General features: G+C 36.3%; 1 protein-coding gene across 1 annotated transcript; it reads right to left on the reverse strand.

Annotated features, from left to right (window-relative positions):
• Positions 1-1,162: 1,162 nt before the first annotated feature.
• Positions 1,163-2,590, reverse strand: LOC139098976 (uncharacterized). The gene is made up of 2 exons (XM_070651365.1): positions 2,419-2,590; positions 1,163-1,766 (listed from the first exon to the last, which is right to left on the reverse strand). The coding sequence occupies exons 1-2, from the start codon at positions 2,514-2,516 to the stop codon at positions 1,367-1,369; spliced, it is 498 nt and encodes a 165-aa protein (XP_070507466.1). The 5' UTR covers positions 2,517-2,590; the 3' UTR covers positions 1,163-1,366.
• Between the last annotated feature and the right edge of the window lie 14,344 nt (positions 2,591-16,934).

Genomic DNA, 16,934 nt, shown 5'->3' on the forward strand with positions numbered 1-16,934 from the left:
GGATTTAAAAAGCAAAGCGTACCAAAAAAATATTTGGCTTCCTTTTTTTCCCCGTCCGGGCTAACATTAAAGCAAACTGTCATTCATGGCACGTCCATAACATTTAAAATCAATTTAAACACGCACTTGATTTTGTACATGAATCAACAGCATTTAAAAGCGTCTGTGGCAATGGGCTGAATTCAATCAACACAGCATTTGAGCATTGAGCTCTTCACAAGGGACTTCCTCTTTTTTTTTTGTTTGAAATTGTTTGAATAAATATTGTTTTTTTTTGTAAAAAAAATTGTTTTTCATTCTGAATTTGACGATTGCAAAAAAATGAATATTTGCACAATTGAGCCTGCTGCATTTTTCCTCGCTTCCAGCTGTGCATTGATTGAGTAAAAAACTGGATGCATTTTTCTAACAAAAAATATGATTTTTTTTCAGGATTTTTTCCAATTATGAAATAAATTTTACATGTAGAATGAAGAACAAAGGCAAATATGAATAGCATATTGTTGTGGTATTTGGATGTGCTTACATTTATATATATTTTTTGATTAACTTATTCGATTCACAATGAGTGAAATATGTGGAAATAATGAATTCAACCTGTGGTTAGTAGAAAGCTCTTTTTTGGGCAGCTGAAGAGAATTCATTGATTTTTTGCCAGAACTGCTTGGTTCCGGTAAAATTTACCCTGCTATTCAATTTTCTGGCTAAGATCCAGGAACCTACACTTATTTTTTATACTTTACTGAATAGACTAAAGCAGGGGCGTTGTCAGCCTTTAAAAAAGTAATTAAAATTTAAATTTAAAAAGTCCTTTCCCTCCCTGGCTACGCCCCTGGACTAAAGTCCATAATAGTCCAAAAATTAAGAAAAACGAGGTAAAAACTCCTTATTGAATAATCAAAAATGTCCCAGATCATATTAAAATAGTTCCCAAATTTTACGGCCAACTCTAGTCTAAATAAAGCTCCCGATTATCCCAAAATTCCTAGAATTTGAACAATAATTTTAACGAATTTTTAATAAATTGATAAAAATTCATATTTTGCTTGACGTACAGAGTTGGGGTCTAAAAACCTTATTTTCAGCGTTACGTAATTTACGAATGCTCCCCTAAAATCACAAAAAACTAACATTTTTCTCAATAAAAAGTACAAAAAGCTGCTTCAATCTATTGATTTATGTAAATTTTTAAAAATGTACAAATTCATTTTAAAACAATTTTTTGTAGCAAATTGACTGACTATAGCACTTCAGGCTATAAAAATCACATTAAAATAATATTTTTCATTTTTTTTTATAAAAATATCCATTAGTATTTTTATTCATTGCATACGTAGAAATTCACTTCAAAACTTTTCATTTTCATTTATTCACATTCAGCATCATCAGGATCCATACATACACGCATATCTCTTGAAAAGTGCATGTCACCTGGACATTCAAGGGTTGTAATTTCATCTCCATCCATACAGAAGATATACTTTCCACAATCTTCTGGATGAGAAATCAACTTAACGCCATCTTCTGGACATTCCTCAATGTCATCATCTTCATCATCACCTTCATCGTCATCATCATCAGGAGCTGGTGTTGGCCATGGAAGTTGAATTGGTGGCCATCGGAGTTCAGGCAATGATGGTAATGATGGCAAAACTGGACGAATATTTACTCGATCACGAATCATCCAGTCTGGCATGGTTGGTGGGAAGTTTACGCCAGGGAAGAATGGGAAGTTTGGCCATAAGTATGGCACTGCCATTTGTTCTCTAGAGGAATTTAAAATTTTTGTTAGTATTTTAAAAAAAAGTATTGGGAATTGTTCATGAATGACGTCTGATATTTTGAGGGATAGGGAAGATAAAGGAATTGCTTAAGAAAGTCGGTAGGGTAGGTTAGGGCGCAGAGTGCAGTGGGTAAGAAGGATTATTTTAATATTAAGAAGCAAGTTGGCAATGAGCTCAATCGTCACCTAATGAGCAAGGACAGCCCAATCGAAACCATGAGCTCATTTAAATGTTTGCCAATTGGAGTCAAGTGTTGCCTGGGGTAAACATTCTTTGGGTAGACACGCTCGGGTTAGACACGCCCGGGGTAGACTCGCCTGGAGTAGAATTTCTGGCATAGACAAAAATGGAATAGGATGGGATCTAGTTTTGTTATTTATAATGTCAAATTTTGAGGGGTTGGGAGAGGAAGGAGGTGTATCACACGTTTAGGTGCACCTTGAGGACATTGTATGACCCCGACCGGTATTGAACACATGTTTTTGCAGTTCCGAATACACTTTTTTAATCAAAATTTAATGACAATTCAAAGCAGCTTTGTAAATTAATCCTTTTTAATTGACGTCATTTATGAACGACCCCCTCAAGTAACACAAAAAAAAATACTGAAAAACTTTCTTCCATCACAACTTACTCAACCTCGTCATTTCCATTAACGCTGAGCGATGCTGAATTTCCACCATGGAAATCAAGTGCAAAAATTATAAGAAAAATTAAAAACTTTTCCATCATCGTCGTTTCGAGAGGGGACGGAGTGGAGAGTTGGGTTGACAGAAAGTTTTTTAAACAAAATTTAAAATGAGACTGTCCACCATGCGACTGCCATTAGCTTAATTTATACTCCCATTAAAAAAGTTTCGTTTTTGCTTCTTTTTCCTCCTCATTGTGCTTCTCTGTCGTACACACACTAGACACACATAATCCTCTGTCTCATTCATAAAATTTATTGACATTGTCTTATCATAATGAATGTAAAAAGAAGAACCAAAAAATTTGCAATAAATTGAGTGTAAATTTGCAGTTCCAATTACTACCTTATTTTCACTCCTGTTCATCAATCATTCTATTTTTGGTCTATAGCAACACAACGTTCGTTGAATGATTTTCTGACTTTCATTGACTATGTTTGATGGGTTTGGAATTTCAATTAGAAATTGATAATGCTTACCAGTTATGTCATCCTACTCATCGCATATAGATAATAATTTTTGGAACGATTTTCCTTATCAATGAATGCACAAATGCAGTGAATGGGATCAATTTGGAGTTTGTTTGTATGAGTAAGGCTGTTTGCGTGAATATTAAATTACTGTCAAGGCTTTTCTATTTAAGTTTTATTTATAGGATCAAGGATAAAGTGTAATAAGATATAATATATGGAGATATATTAATCTGTTGGCATCGCGTGATACTTTTCAGGTCCGTTTTTATCGATATATCATTTGCATGGTAATTCTTGTAGCTTTTGATTCGATTTTTCATGGTATGCTTCAAGTTGTCCTCTCGATAGACCTTTAATCTCACACAATAAGCAGTCAAAGTGCCTTAATGCAGTCGAAGACATCTTCTAGTGTCGTCAAAAACCTTCAAACATGTCCCTAAATGTTATGCGACATACCACAGATCTGACCTAATCTTATGAAATTGAGCAAATTTAGAAATGGTAGGATTTGAACTGACGACCGTCAAGTTTAACCATAACTAACCATGATTAATCACTAAGTTCGAGTCAATTACTTTGCTGATTGTTCTGCAGAGGCTTTGGGATAGTTTTTGATATCTTTTGACATGGATACATCCCTGGTTGGATAGTTAATATTGCTATATTACTTACTTACTGGAACCATGCTACGACTTGGAACATAGGTTGCTACAAAATGTTTTTCATCTGACTCTATTGCTGGCTGTTTAAAAAAATTCTCAGTTTTGACATCTAACTGGCATTTCTTAATTATCATCCTACGTCTTGCTATATTCTGCTTTTATTACTCTTCATTTGATGAAATACTTTACCATTTCTGCGGAAATAATTGATTATGTTCCTACTAGAAGTCATTCTCTGTTTGATGTCACTGTATGAGGCATAACCACACTTCAGTCCCCTCCCCCTAAAAATAGTACAAAATAAGTGAACGACCTTTCATTGCGTACGCCTTTTAGACTTAGTATAACTCTTCAAAATAATCAATTTATCCAGTATATCTTATCCCCAAAAAATCACAAGCTACACCCCAAAATTAAAATTCACTTCTTTTACATCCCTCTATTTTCCAGTAACATTCCCAGTCCTTATCCAACGGACACCTCCCCTCAAAAAATACATTTAAAATATTTGACCTCATTTTAAGCTGTCTAATGATGCCACAAATCGAGAAATTTGAAATTCCTGTCATCCAATATTCATATAAATTACTGACAACATAATGCTGATCAATCATCAAATTTCATATCGATGATGCGGGTGAGTGAATAAATGATAAATGAGAAGGTGAGAAAAAATTAAAATATACACAATATTTGTGACTAGGGAAAAAAGGCAAGCCATAAATGACATTTTCGAATTCACGTATTGCCAATCATTTACTTGATATTAATATCATTGCATCAATTTTGATCTCCATACATTTATGGCTGTATATACAGGCAAACACATTTGTTGGAAGATTTCTATCAGTAATTCAATTATAAAACATTGAAATTGGCTTCTATACCATGTTCCTGTATATATTTTTATATCTCGAATTATAGAACGGAACTTGGTACTCGTATGGATACCGTAGAGCTGCCATTTTCAATTAGAGAAAAAAATATTCTTTATGATTAATTGATTTTTTTAATTAAAAACATTTTTCTACCCTCCAATTTTCAGGCGTTCTATTCTCTCGGTCGGCATCGTCCGTGTTATGTCAAATTAATTTTTCTCTTTTGTTATTTGCTGACTGTTTTTATGGTTTGTGGAATGTTTTTTAATACATTTTGTCTTGATTATCTTGTTTGAGGAGATTTAATGTTCCCGAACAGCACAGTGTGCTTGATAAGGCTTCCTCTCCCTCTCTCCGAGGCTTCTGTTCTCTCTCCGAGATTACTACTATCTCTTCGAGGCTTCTCCTCTCTTTTTGAAGTACCTACTCTCTCTCCGAGGCTCTTTCTCTCTCTCCGAGGCTCTTCATCTCTCTCCGAGGCTCTTCCTCTCTCTCCGAAGCTCCTTCTCTCTCTCTGAGGCTCCTTCTCTCTCTCCGAGGCTTCTTCTCTCTCTCAAAGACTTCTCTTCCCTCTCCGAGGCTCCTCTTCTCTCTCCGAGGCTCTTACTCTCTCTCTCCGAGGCTCTTCCCTTCTCTTTCCAAGGCTCTAACTCTCTCTCTGAGGCTCCTACTCTCTCTCCGAGGCTCTTACTCTCTCTCCGAGGCTCTTACTCTCTCTCCGAGGCTCTTACTCCCTCTCCGATGCTCCTACTCTCTTTCTGAGGCTTTCCTTCTCTCTCCGAGGCTCTAACTCTCTCTCCGAGGCTCTTACTCTCTCTCCGAGGCTCTTACTCTCTCTCCAAGGCTCTTACTTTTTCTCCAAGGCTCTTACTCTCTCTCCGAGGCTCCTCCTCTCTCTCCGAGGCTCTTACTTTTTCTCCGAGGCTCTTACTCTCTCACCGAGGCTCATCATTTCTCTCTTAGGTTCCTCTTTCTCTCTCCGAGGCTCCTTTCTCTCTCCGGTCAGGATATCGGTCATTTAAGTTGCATTTAAGTAGCAGTACCTCCTAAATTTCATAGACAGGGGTCACTGACCTCAAAAAATGCTTTTAAATCCCCTATAATCTCAAATGATTCCTCACCTTATTTTCATACATTCATTTCCAACTGCAACATGATGATGAATTCCCCAATGTGCATATCTATCTGTTTTAATATTTTTTCTCTTTTCTTTTCCACTTTTTATATCCATTTTTATACTTTTGCGAGGCAAAAAGAAAAAAGAAAGCATTTCGCGGTTGCCACAGTGCCACAAATGAATCATTACTAACATTTATCTCTTTTTAGCTATCTTTTTTCCCCTTAATTGAGCGTTTATGAAAATTAAAGAAGAAGAAGAAAATATTTTTCAATTCCTTTCGTTCTCCCCTTAAGTCATGGAAAATGATTAATTGCTGTTTATGGATGAAATGGAAATAAAAGTTGTGAGGAAGCCAACAAGAATATTTAATATTGATTATTAATAAAAGTTTTTCGAAAAATTGAATCCTATAATTAAATTTCTTATGAGGAAATCCCTAAAAGTATTTAATTGAGATGAGTTAGACTTATGATGAATTATGGATGGTGATATTTTATGGATTTATAGCAGTGGTGGACAATCTTTGTGATACGGCACCTACATAGTAAATCTTGACTGGAATCGCACATAGTATTTCCGACAATGTATGACAGAACAGTGGTGTGTCGCAGCACTAAGGTTGCACACCCCTGATGAAAATCTTAAAAGTCCAAAATACCGTCTATTTTTGGAATTTTTGGAAATTGTTGCAGTCCACTTGAGATTTTTTGAGATAAGCCAGTGGACCGTGTCATCCAGATTGTGCACCACTGGACTAAGGTCTTAAAATTCAAAATTGAATTCGGCAAGCTTCTTTAAGGTCGTATTGATCCATTAAATATCATAAAATATTTAAAGTTCCAAAAATTCCATCTAAACAACTCAAAAATTACAGCACAACAACTTCCTGTTAAATTCATAATATCCACAGCTACCCTCCAAAAACACCACAAAAACAAACAAACACAGCACAACGATGAAGCCTGATAATGTCAATATTTATGAATGCGTAATTAGTCTCAGATGTTTATTTACACAACAAATTATGCCTTACTATGTCCATTGAATCTTAATGGGATTAGCATTTTCATTCAAAGTCATTATCAATGACCTAAACCGTCCACTAGTGGCGAGACTTCTTCTTTTCTTATGACATTTTAATCCGTTCCATTAATAAAAATTTCATCTAGATTCTATGCCGTTGACTTGATTATGCACAAATTTTGAGGAACTAATTTGTGTCAAATTAGCAACAAAAAAATGTTGAAATTGGATTGGACTTGATGATGAATGACTAGGTGTGGCTTTTGGAGCTTTGATAAAAATCAGGCTGATTAAGTCATACTTATTTGTAATTAAGATACAAATTTGGTGTTGCTGCCTACCTTCCTGAACACAATCGTAAGCATACTTAAGTTTGAACTTTCGATCCCGAGCAGCACAAAGCAGGCATCGTCATAAAATGGATCAAAATCAGCGGTCAGGGCAACTTCGAGTCTTACCGTTGATACAGCTGCGCTTCTTGCCCTACCAAACACACTGTGCTGCTCAGGTAAATTCAACAACATTGTTTACCTTCCCAATTAATTTAATTCCTGCTTCAACAGCTTTAAATCCACAATTTCTCGACACGTGCTGGCAAAAATACAGAATTGACCTTCAGGCTGTTTAAATACCACCAAATAGCACTAATGAATTAGACACAAAAATTTTCACATCATCGCAGCAACTTTTATCGTTGAGCATTATATCACAAAAAAATTGTGTTGTGCTGTACGTGGGTAGGATATAATGAAAATGTACCTGACAATTATCTGCTTAAAGGAATGAAAATGGTTGGAATTTTTGGATTTTATTAGGTTTTCATACTCATTGCCAGTGTCAGGGGTGTAGACACATTGGGGAGGAGCGGATCCGAGTAACATATGTAAAATGGATGCTATCTTTTTGTGGAAGCAAGGAACTGTTCTTCAAACTTGTTTGTGACACGACACATTTTGGTGGTAAGCCTCGATTGGAGCTGGATGCGGCATTCGATTCATGGCAGTATTTTGGCACACAATTTGGACAACCTGCTACATATATGGAAACAAAGAGTCATGTGGAAGCCATACTCAGGCGCCTCTCACTTAGTCTTAATATAAGCTGCCATAACAGACTCGCTTCCACTTGTGTTGCTCGGGAATTGCCAAATCAGCAACTAGAACTTTAAACAACTAGACAGCAAACCAAATCAAATCAAACCTGATCACAAGAAACCGTCAAAACCAAATCGTATCTCTCTTATCATGTACACTAACACAAATTACAACAGTAAATATTTCAATTTCATGACTTGTTGTGATTGCTCTTGCTTTGATCTTTTCTGTTTCTCATCCCATCCTTTGTGATTTATTACGCATAATGTAGAGAACTTGAAAAAGCGAGATTGTAATTAGAGCTGATTAGATAACTCCTCAATCATTGTATATGAAATTTGGACAGCTTTGATATGGTTTTTTCTTGTTTATGTTTATGAGGATTCAATGTAAATTATGGAGGTTCTGTGTATTTGATTTGGAATTAAAATTTGTTGATTGTTGAGACTGAAAATCAAGGTTGAGAGAATTTTGTAAATCTCGATTTCATTCCAAGAATCGATGCTTGATATTCAGCATTTCAAAAACTTGAGCGATTTGATGATTTTGAAGGAGGATGAGGATGATGAGGTGAGAGGGTGCTAGATCCCAAATGGAAAAAGGGTTCTACCTCAAAGGGATGGAGAGAGGTTAGACTCCAAAATGGGGAATAAGTCAGATCTTAAAGGAGGGATGGGTTAGTCCCCAAAAAGGGGAAGGTATCAGACAGTTAAGGAGTGAAGGGGTTAGACCCCTAATGGGTGAAGGGAGCGAGCTAGACTCGAAAATACGGGAGGGTCGAGAGAAACTTAATCTCTGTATGCTTAGAGAGACTAGACCAAAATAGGGAGAGCAGCTACACTTCAAATTGGGGTGGGGGTTGGACCTCAAATAATGGAGGAAGGATTAGGGCTAGACCTAAAATGGGGAGGATTAAAATCATTTCATAAGGATTTGGTGTGCAAATTGAAGCATATTATACAAAAAGTAGGATGAGGAGGGGGAAGAAGCTTGACAGGGAGTTGGAGGGGGTAGACTTGACAGAGGAGTGCTTGACAGAGGGATGCTTGAGAGAGATCCTTAATATTCAGCTTTAATTTCTCACAACTCACTCATTTGCCTTCAAAAATTCAATGTTTTTCCCGGCGTTAAGCACACACAAAGAATCTCGTTTAACAAATTGCCTTGAAAAATCCAGCATCAACATTCATTCAAAAGCCTACATGAAAAGTTCCACATTTAACCTTTCGAGAATTCAAGAATGTTAAAGGAAGTCATAATTCAGCCAAAAAATATTATCAATAATTTAAAATTTATATTCTTACAAGTCATTAACAAACAGATGCTTTACTTCCTTTAGATACTCTTGAATTATTGCTCTTTAAATCTCTTAAAATTCACAATAAATATTGTTCATTTTGAAATATTTAAGTCAATAAATTTACAATAATAATAATTAAAATGTAGAAAGCCTTCGCATATTCAGCATCAAAAAGTCATGCTGTTAAATATTACTAGACATTCCCATTTCACCACGTAATAACCGCGGTACCACTTTACGCATACTAAAATTACAAAACCATCTGGAACTTTCTCTCCCTCCCTCCCGAAAAAAAAAGAGACACGAGAGATTCCACATCCTCCCATTATTTTGATAACAATTCATTTATCTCCACCCAGACCAGTCCCATTTTCATTGTAAAACTTCTCGCCTTTATCACTCATAAAGTTAATTAAATCACAATGTGAATTGTATCTATAAAGGCTGAGTGGAAAGGCAGAGTTGGGGATTCTGTTTTTTAGGTATGATGATGAGGAGCTGGAGTTGCGAAATTAAGTATGAGTGGCTGAGTAGAACAGGCTGTGATTAGACGACCGTTTGTTCTTATTAACTGGACAATTGTGGAACTTGTCATGGAACTTGCCGTGGAACTCGATTTGACATGTCAAGCAACAATACATACGAACGACGTTTTGCAGCCTGTTTTAATTAGGTAGGGATCTTTTGCTATTTTTGGACATCAAGGATAGCTGTCTTGCAGTTTTTTCAGCTGCTGTTGAGCTTCACTGATCCGATCAAAGTCTGTTGACTTATGACTGTGCTTTTCGGGGTCACTTCTGATCTGTTTGGCTTAGAACTTACGGATATCTTGCCACTTTAATACTAGCTGAGCCTCAATAGTCAAATAACAGTTTGGAAATCCGGCATCAGGTTGGCATGGTACTGAATATAAATCGAATCCGGTACAAAACTAGAGTCATGTCGCCCTTAGGTCGGATTTAGGATTGATTAACTGATTTCTGCTATTCCGAAAACTCCCAAGATTCCAACTCTGAACAGACCTAACTGTTCATTAACAAAGCATGAGTATATCCGCCTTTTATATTATCAATGCTTGAAGAAACTACAGTTACCACATTTCAATTAATTCCGACTGAACGATTATACGGGACTGACTATTTTATCATTTTTAGTCATTCATATATGCTGCAGAATAAAGCCACAATTCATTCCACGAGTATCAAGCTAATGTGTAAAGTTTTTTATCATTTTTGACTTTCAAGTTTGATGTCAATGATGTTGGTTAGGTTGTGAGATGATGGAAAATTTTCCCACAACTTTTTATCCTCACAATTGGCATCGATAATGACTTTTCGCACGTAATTTTCCATACCACTGTCTTCTCTCTCGTCTACGCTTCGTAATTTCCTTCCGTATTCCTTTTTTTCCCTTCATTTCCACTAATTTTTTGATCTTGAAGGAAGCAAAAATACCAACACGTAGCAATGTTGGATGTAAATGAGCATTGATGTCTTAATTAAATTTAATTTTCAAATGAGGATTGAAATGGAGATGAGGAATTTTTGTAAAGGAACGAAACTAACGACTGTTTATTTTTATGTTCTCGGTCTATTCATCTCATTTACTAGCTTTCATGTTACTGCTGTAATGAGAAAAATTCAATTTTAGGGTTTGAAGGGCTTCATTAGGAAGTCTGATTCCAATACAGTCCCTCCGGATTCTGGAATTTGGAGTCTAGTGGAGTTCGACTCCAGTAGTCTCGTCAACTCTTGAAAATTCTCAAAAATTGGCAAAAAAATGGCTCAAAAATAGTCTATGCTGTATCATAAAGGCACCTTGTCGTCATTTTGCGGTGCATCCTTTACTGCTCCAGATTCTGGAGATTATGTTGTGCAGCTGGAATCAAAAACATCCTTCATGTTGATTAAGCACATGTCATGTTATGATTGACTAGTCAAAGCTATCACATTTGACTGCAAAGTCTACTTAAGTTCGACTTAGGGTCCGTTGCAAGAGGAAGACCAAAAATGTCCTGGATTGGTTGTGTGGATAAGGACGCTAGTGTTCTCAATATCCCGAATTGGCAGAAGAAGAAGTTATCGAAAGATAGAGCTGTCTACATACGCCCCAGCCAAGGAAGTAAGAGGTAAGTATGTTCGGTTGCAAAGTCCTGTGTTGTCCAATCATTGCGCCATAGTCTATCTTAGGTTGTAAGCCTTGACCGAAGCCCTACAAGGTATATACTTACTTACTTCCTTACTTCCTTGACTAAGGCACACGAGGGTCCATTGGCAAGTGTAGGGAATGTATATGGATACACGGTATATGATTCATGGCATTTCCAAATCCAGACACCAGTGTACCGTGGTACACATTTTGACCAACCCTGACATAGTCTATAAATAGACAAACATCCTATAATTCAGAAAAAAAGAACTAACTTTCTTAAAGATCCATCAAAATGATCCAACAATAAATAATTATACTCTTAATTACCCCATTTTCTACCTCTCACTTTTCTATTTTTATCCTTTCCTATAATCGACAGTCATCATTTTTAATTTGAATTCTCTTTTTCTATGTTAATTTATGCTGCCATTTTTCCCATTGAAGTGGAACTAACATAAAAAAGAATTCTTTTCGTTTCTTTTTTTGCACTTTATTTCATCTTTCATTTGCTGCTTTAATTATTTACTGTCTGGTGCTGTAAATTAAGGAGTAAGTAAGAACATCTAAAGAAGATTGTGGAATAAATGAGTTTTTCCTTTGTGCTGTATTTTGTATTGTCAGACGAGATCAATGGAAGTTCCTTTTTTTTTGAAATGCTAATGATGCATTAAAATGCTGAGTTAATTAGCTGTTAAACTTAACGTAACTGCCAATTGGTGTGATGAAAATAGTGGAAATTATGGTACTTTTCGACTTAATTGGAATAGTTGGTGGATGTGATGATGTTGTGAGCTGTTAAGTGTGATGCTTTGTGGGATGTTTAGAGGATGTTGGAATTTGGATTGCTGGGAATTTTTAAGTGAGAATTTCGTGGTGTAAATGCTAAGATTTGAAGCTCTAAAGCACTTTTGTAAGGTACACGACGCAGGGAGGATGAAAGGAAGTGATATCAAGCTGGTGTGACTCTAGTATGGAATCAAATTCGATAAAATCCGGTCATGCTAGTTAGCCCGAGATGTATGCCGACTTAACTCTAGCCTGAGGCCGGATATCATCAAATATGGCTTGGGGCTAGAGTCACATAGGTCTGATGACTAGCAAGGAGTGGGAACTTGATCCCTAAAACCCTTTATCCATGAATATCCCTTGCGGTTTGCTATTACCATAAGCTAAATTCCCCAGGCATTCAAAAAGATTCCATGCATCCCAATGGATCTGTTCGTCCACTCCAGTAAGCATGTAAGTAAATTCCCCACGCATACATTCCACATCCCCCACTCATATTACGCCTCCGCTAAATTATTTTCAAATTGCTTAGTCAACCTTGACGAACAGAATAAAAAAACATTTGTTTTCCTTGTACTTAATAAACCGTAAAAATCCATCCAATGTAAACAACCAGAATCAAAATACTGTCAGAAAGAAGAAGAAGGAACCTCAGAAAATAACGATGATGTTGCCAAAGAGAACAAGAAATAAAAACCCCAAAAACCAAATCTTTTTTTAATAATCTTAATCAAAAAGTTTTCAAATTGTAAATAATTCCCCATTTTACAGCAACTTATTCAGACGAGTAAGAAAGGAACAGATAGCACAAGAAAAAAAAAGTGTGAGAATTAGCATAAAACATGTTGCAAATCTCCTCAATTCCCATCTCAACTTTCATTTCCATTTCCATCATAACCGCAGAGAGTAAAAAAATATAAAATTCTTCCTTCTTTTTTTTGTTGCCACTTCCACATTCCCGAAAGACTGTTTCATTTCCATTTCGACTTTAAATTCATTCATCTCAACTCCTACCCACTCCTTTCTGCCTCAATTCATTCATTCGACTTTTTTTTATTCTCATTTCTGGGGATGTTCAGGTGTGATGTCTAATAGGGGAGGCTAGGGTGACTAGGGAGGCTAGGAAGGCTTAGAATGCTAGAAAGGCTAGGGAGGCTAGGAAGGCTTGGAAGGCTAGGGAGGCTAGGGTGGCAAGAAGGCTAGGAAGTCTAGAACCTACCAGATTGAGCTTGAATTCTTAAATACATGTCCAACAAAGCTTGGCCAATCTGCTTAGTCTGTTCTCATTCTAAGGATGTTCTGCTTTTGGGTCTAATAGGGAGGATCCGGAGGTCTACAGCTTAATGACTTAATTGCCCTTACAGACATAGAGCATGCTTTTATGGAACAGAAAGACCATTATGGTACCTGAAAGCGGCCTCTTCCTGACTTCGCTGGTCATACAGATTAATTGTGATCCATTGATTCCCTCAGATGACACCTTAAGTTGGCTCAATTGCTGGCTTCCGTCTGCCAATGGCCAATACCAAGTGTCTATTGACAGCTTTCTTCCAAGAGTTCTTCTGTCATAATGGAGCTTAATTAATGCTTATGCTATACATTTTGAGTCATTAGACTGATGCAGCCATCATTAGGCATTGACATCATCATCAAACATCCCATTTGAAAGAAATGAAAAATTTTTAAGCTTCAGGAAAATTGTCATGAGCTTTTGGGACTCGATGGTTTCTATTTCTTCTATTCCTTTTCATGTTTTCTGTTCCACTTCCTCTATTATCTATTTTGATTCCCACAAACTTTTGCTTCTTGGCAATTATTTTTTTTTCTTCCTTTTCATTCTTATCATTCTATCCATGCCTCATGCTGCTCATTTGCTTGGGCTCTGATAATGAAGTCTTGAACATGTTCATCATTTCAACACAAACGCATGTGTGCGTAGTTATTGTAGCTCTTTTTGTGCTGTATTGTTTGTAATCTATGAGGACAAATTTTGTTGATAAGATGAAGATGTTTGACTCAGGGCTTGTGGATGGTTTGGAGAGATAATATTTGGGGTATTGTTGTTGGTGATGTGATGAGGAACTTGTGGATGTAAGCATCAGAATCATCATTTTTTAAGGTTTTGTACAGAATATTGTCAAGTTTTTATGATTGAGACATAGTAAAGGAGACATTCCGTACTCCTTTAACACACCTTCCATAAAACGCCAATTTCTCTTCCCTGTAACTCAAATTCCTTTAAAATAATCGCTATATCAACCCATCGTTCACAACATTTCACAACTTTACCATTTGCGTTGGATATAGGCTTGAGGGGTTTTTTTAGAAAAAAAGGAAATTTCATTTTAATGAACTTTTACGCATGATGGATTAAGAGTGAGCTAGGGAATGAAATATTGTGTTTGATTATGATTACGTTAATGGCATTTTAATCATATAATCATCATTATAATATACATCTGCTGCTATATGAACGCTTGTGTACTTCAAGAAACTAAAATATTTAAGTTCCTCCTTCCTCCTCTACATCATATCCACGTATGAAAGTTTCTCATTAGACTTTTTCGTGTAAAATGAGTTTTGAGATTGAAAAAATATTTTCGTTGTCAGTGCTTTTAGTTGTTTATGCTTTTTCCTAGCACATCTACATACTCAATGTTGTCTAATGCATTAAGGGATTAGAGAACATTGATGGAAAATTGTGGATTCTCTTTTAGAAAAAGTTGTTTACTTTTTTGCTAACTGATTTTCGTCTAAATTACATAGATTGAAATATTTTATAATCCTCTTATCATAATTGACTGCTGATGGATGTGTGAAAGATGGTTTGAGGCACAATATTGTTTGAAAAAAGGTAATTTTTTGAGCAAGGCTTAAATAATTTTAATTAATTTTTAAGCATATTGAAGAATTAGTGTATGTTGGATTTTCGGGAACCCAGTGATGGTTGACTACCGTTGCTTCCTCCACATACTTCTACTGCTTACTCCTCCATCCTTCTCCTCTGCCTACTCCCCTGTCTACTCTAGCAGGCAAAGATCATGCTCTCAAGAGCAGATTAAGCTGAAACAAGACTCACGAACATGCACATCTAGTATGCTTGTCAGAGCAAGCTATCAAGTTGTTATCAAGAGCATGCTTTTTGCCTGCTATAGATGTGAGCCTAACTAAGGCGCAATAAATGACCATTTCACTTAACTCAACTTCTTCTGCCAGGAATACCACTTCAATTGAGTGTTAAAGACCGTAAAGTAAATTAGCTGGAAGCATAGGCTGAAATGACCCTTGAAACCACTCAGCCGTTCTTTTTCCTTTCAGGAACCGGCACAAAATTAATAATTCAATCTGAGAGACTCTCTTTGACAGCTTTTTGGAAGCTACACAGCGTGGACAGTCACAACAAAGGTTATTTGACTCCTAACTTCCTCAATACGCCCTTAGGCCCCACACAGAGTTCATTGTCTATTTGCATTTAGATCCACCATAGATTCCATGTGGGTTTCCTTGTTTACTCCCTATCATTCATTCAAATAGACAACACAGATGTGCATGTGACTCTCCAAATAATTAAACTTTCAAGCATCTTTTCAGCCACTTCATGCCCAAAAGAAAGAAAAAATTCATTTTGCGATGCTACAAAAAAATTACCAAAAAATATATAAAGTCAAGCTCCCAGCTAATGTCTCATAATGACGTACTTTGGACGTTGTACATAAACAAACATCCTGTCATCACAATATTCTCATTCATCATCCGAAAAAAAAATTGCCGCTACTTCCATTATACTGATTGGGGATGTGAGTGATATCAATTGGAAGTGATGGATTCTTGGAAGGGTATGGGAGGAAAGGAATTGGGGTTTTTGTATTTTTTGACCCAAACACACTCTCTAGATCCAAAACTGCATCTAAACTAGTGATTTTGTTAAAGCACATATAGCCACATGATCCCATGTAGCCTGTCCAACTTAACCCACCATCCCCACCCTTCTAAGTATCTTCTGAGTATCATCTACCATCTCAACAACCCCAAACGATATAAACAATTTTACTTCTTATTATGTGATCATCAAATTTACATGAACAAGCCGATTCAGTCTGTATCTCATTCTAATTTCATGAAATGGTCTTCAACGGCTACATCGAATCATTACATAAAGGTGATGTTTACATTAAATGTGATTTATGATGATGATGAAGAGGCCACACTTCCATTTTTATTTTTGAAGCATCATTGTTGACAATTATGCTGCTGTTATTTATATATTTATTTTGAATTGGTGATTAGACGGTTGGGTGATGAGTTGGGGATGTCATGATACTCTTTGGGTGATGTTTGGTTTAAAGCTGTGCTTAATAATGATGGGAATGTTTAAATTCTTTAAAGCTAAAATTTTGAAAAGAATCAAGGCTTAGTTGGGCATGACATGCTGTTTGGAGACCTGTGGAAGCTCCATTGCACAAGGTCTTTAAGTCAATTTTGGAGACAGCATTACATTTGGTATCGATAATCGACAGACGCAAGCCAACGATAGAGCTAGATCTAAAAGATGTCTAATGGATGTCGTGAATCGCAATTGACCTGTACGACTAGCGAATTTGGTAAGCAAAGTCGATTACAATTGAAGATGTTGACTTATTTAATTGCTACCTTTTATCTCTCCTCTATCACTGGCTACTAATTGCTTTCCAGCAATATCACCTACAACACAGTCTCAATCAACAGCTACATCCATCCATGACTGACTAGTTTCAATACTCTAAATTCATCACAACCTCCACATCAAAATCAATAAATCATTCCAGACTTTACATTACACATTTTTATTGCTTATTGAAAAGTTTCATGGACTTTGCCGTAACTTAAGGTCAATTATCGTTTTTTATGGATTGGATATTAAATATCAAAAGCTATAAAACCAACATTGGTGCTATGAAATTTCCAGCTATAATAAGCAGCAATGCAGCAAAAAAA

Source organism: Chironomus tepperi, unplaced genomic scaffold (genome assembly GCF_022539635.2).
Source record: "Chironomus tepperi strain 1889 unplaced genomic scaffold, CSIRO-AGI_Ctep_v1 contig_456, whole genome shotgun sequence".
Taxonomy (NCBI): domain Eukaryota; kingdom Metazoa; phylum Arthropoda; class Insecta; order Diptera; family Chironomidae; genus Chironomus; species Chironomus tepperi.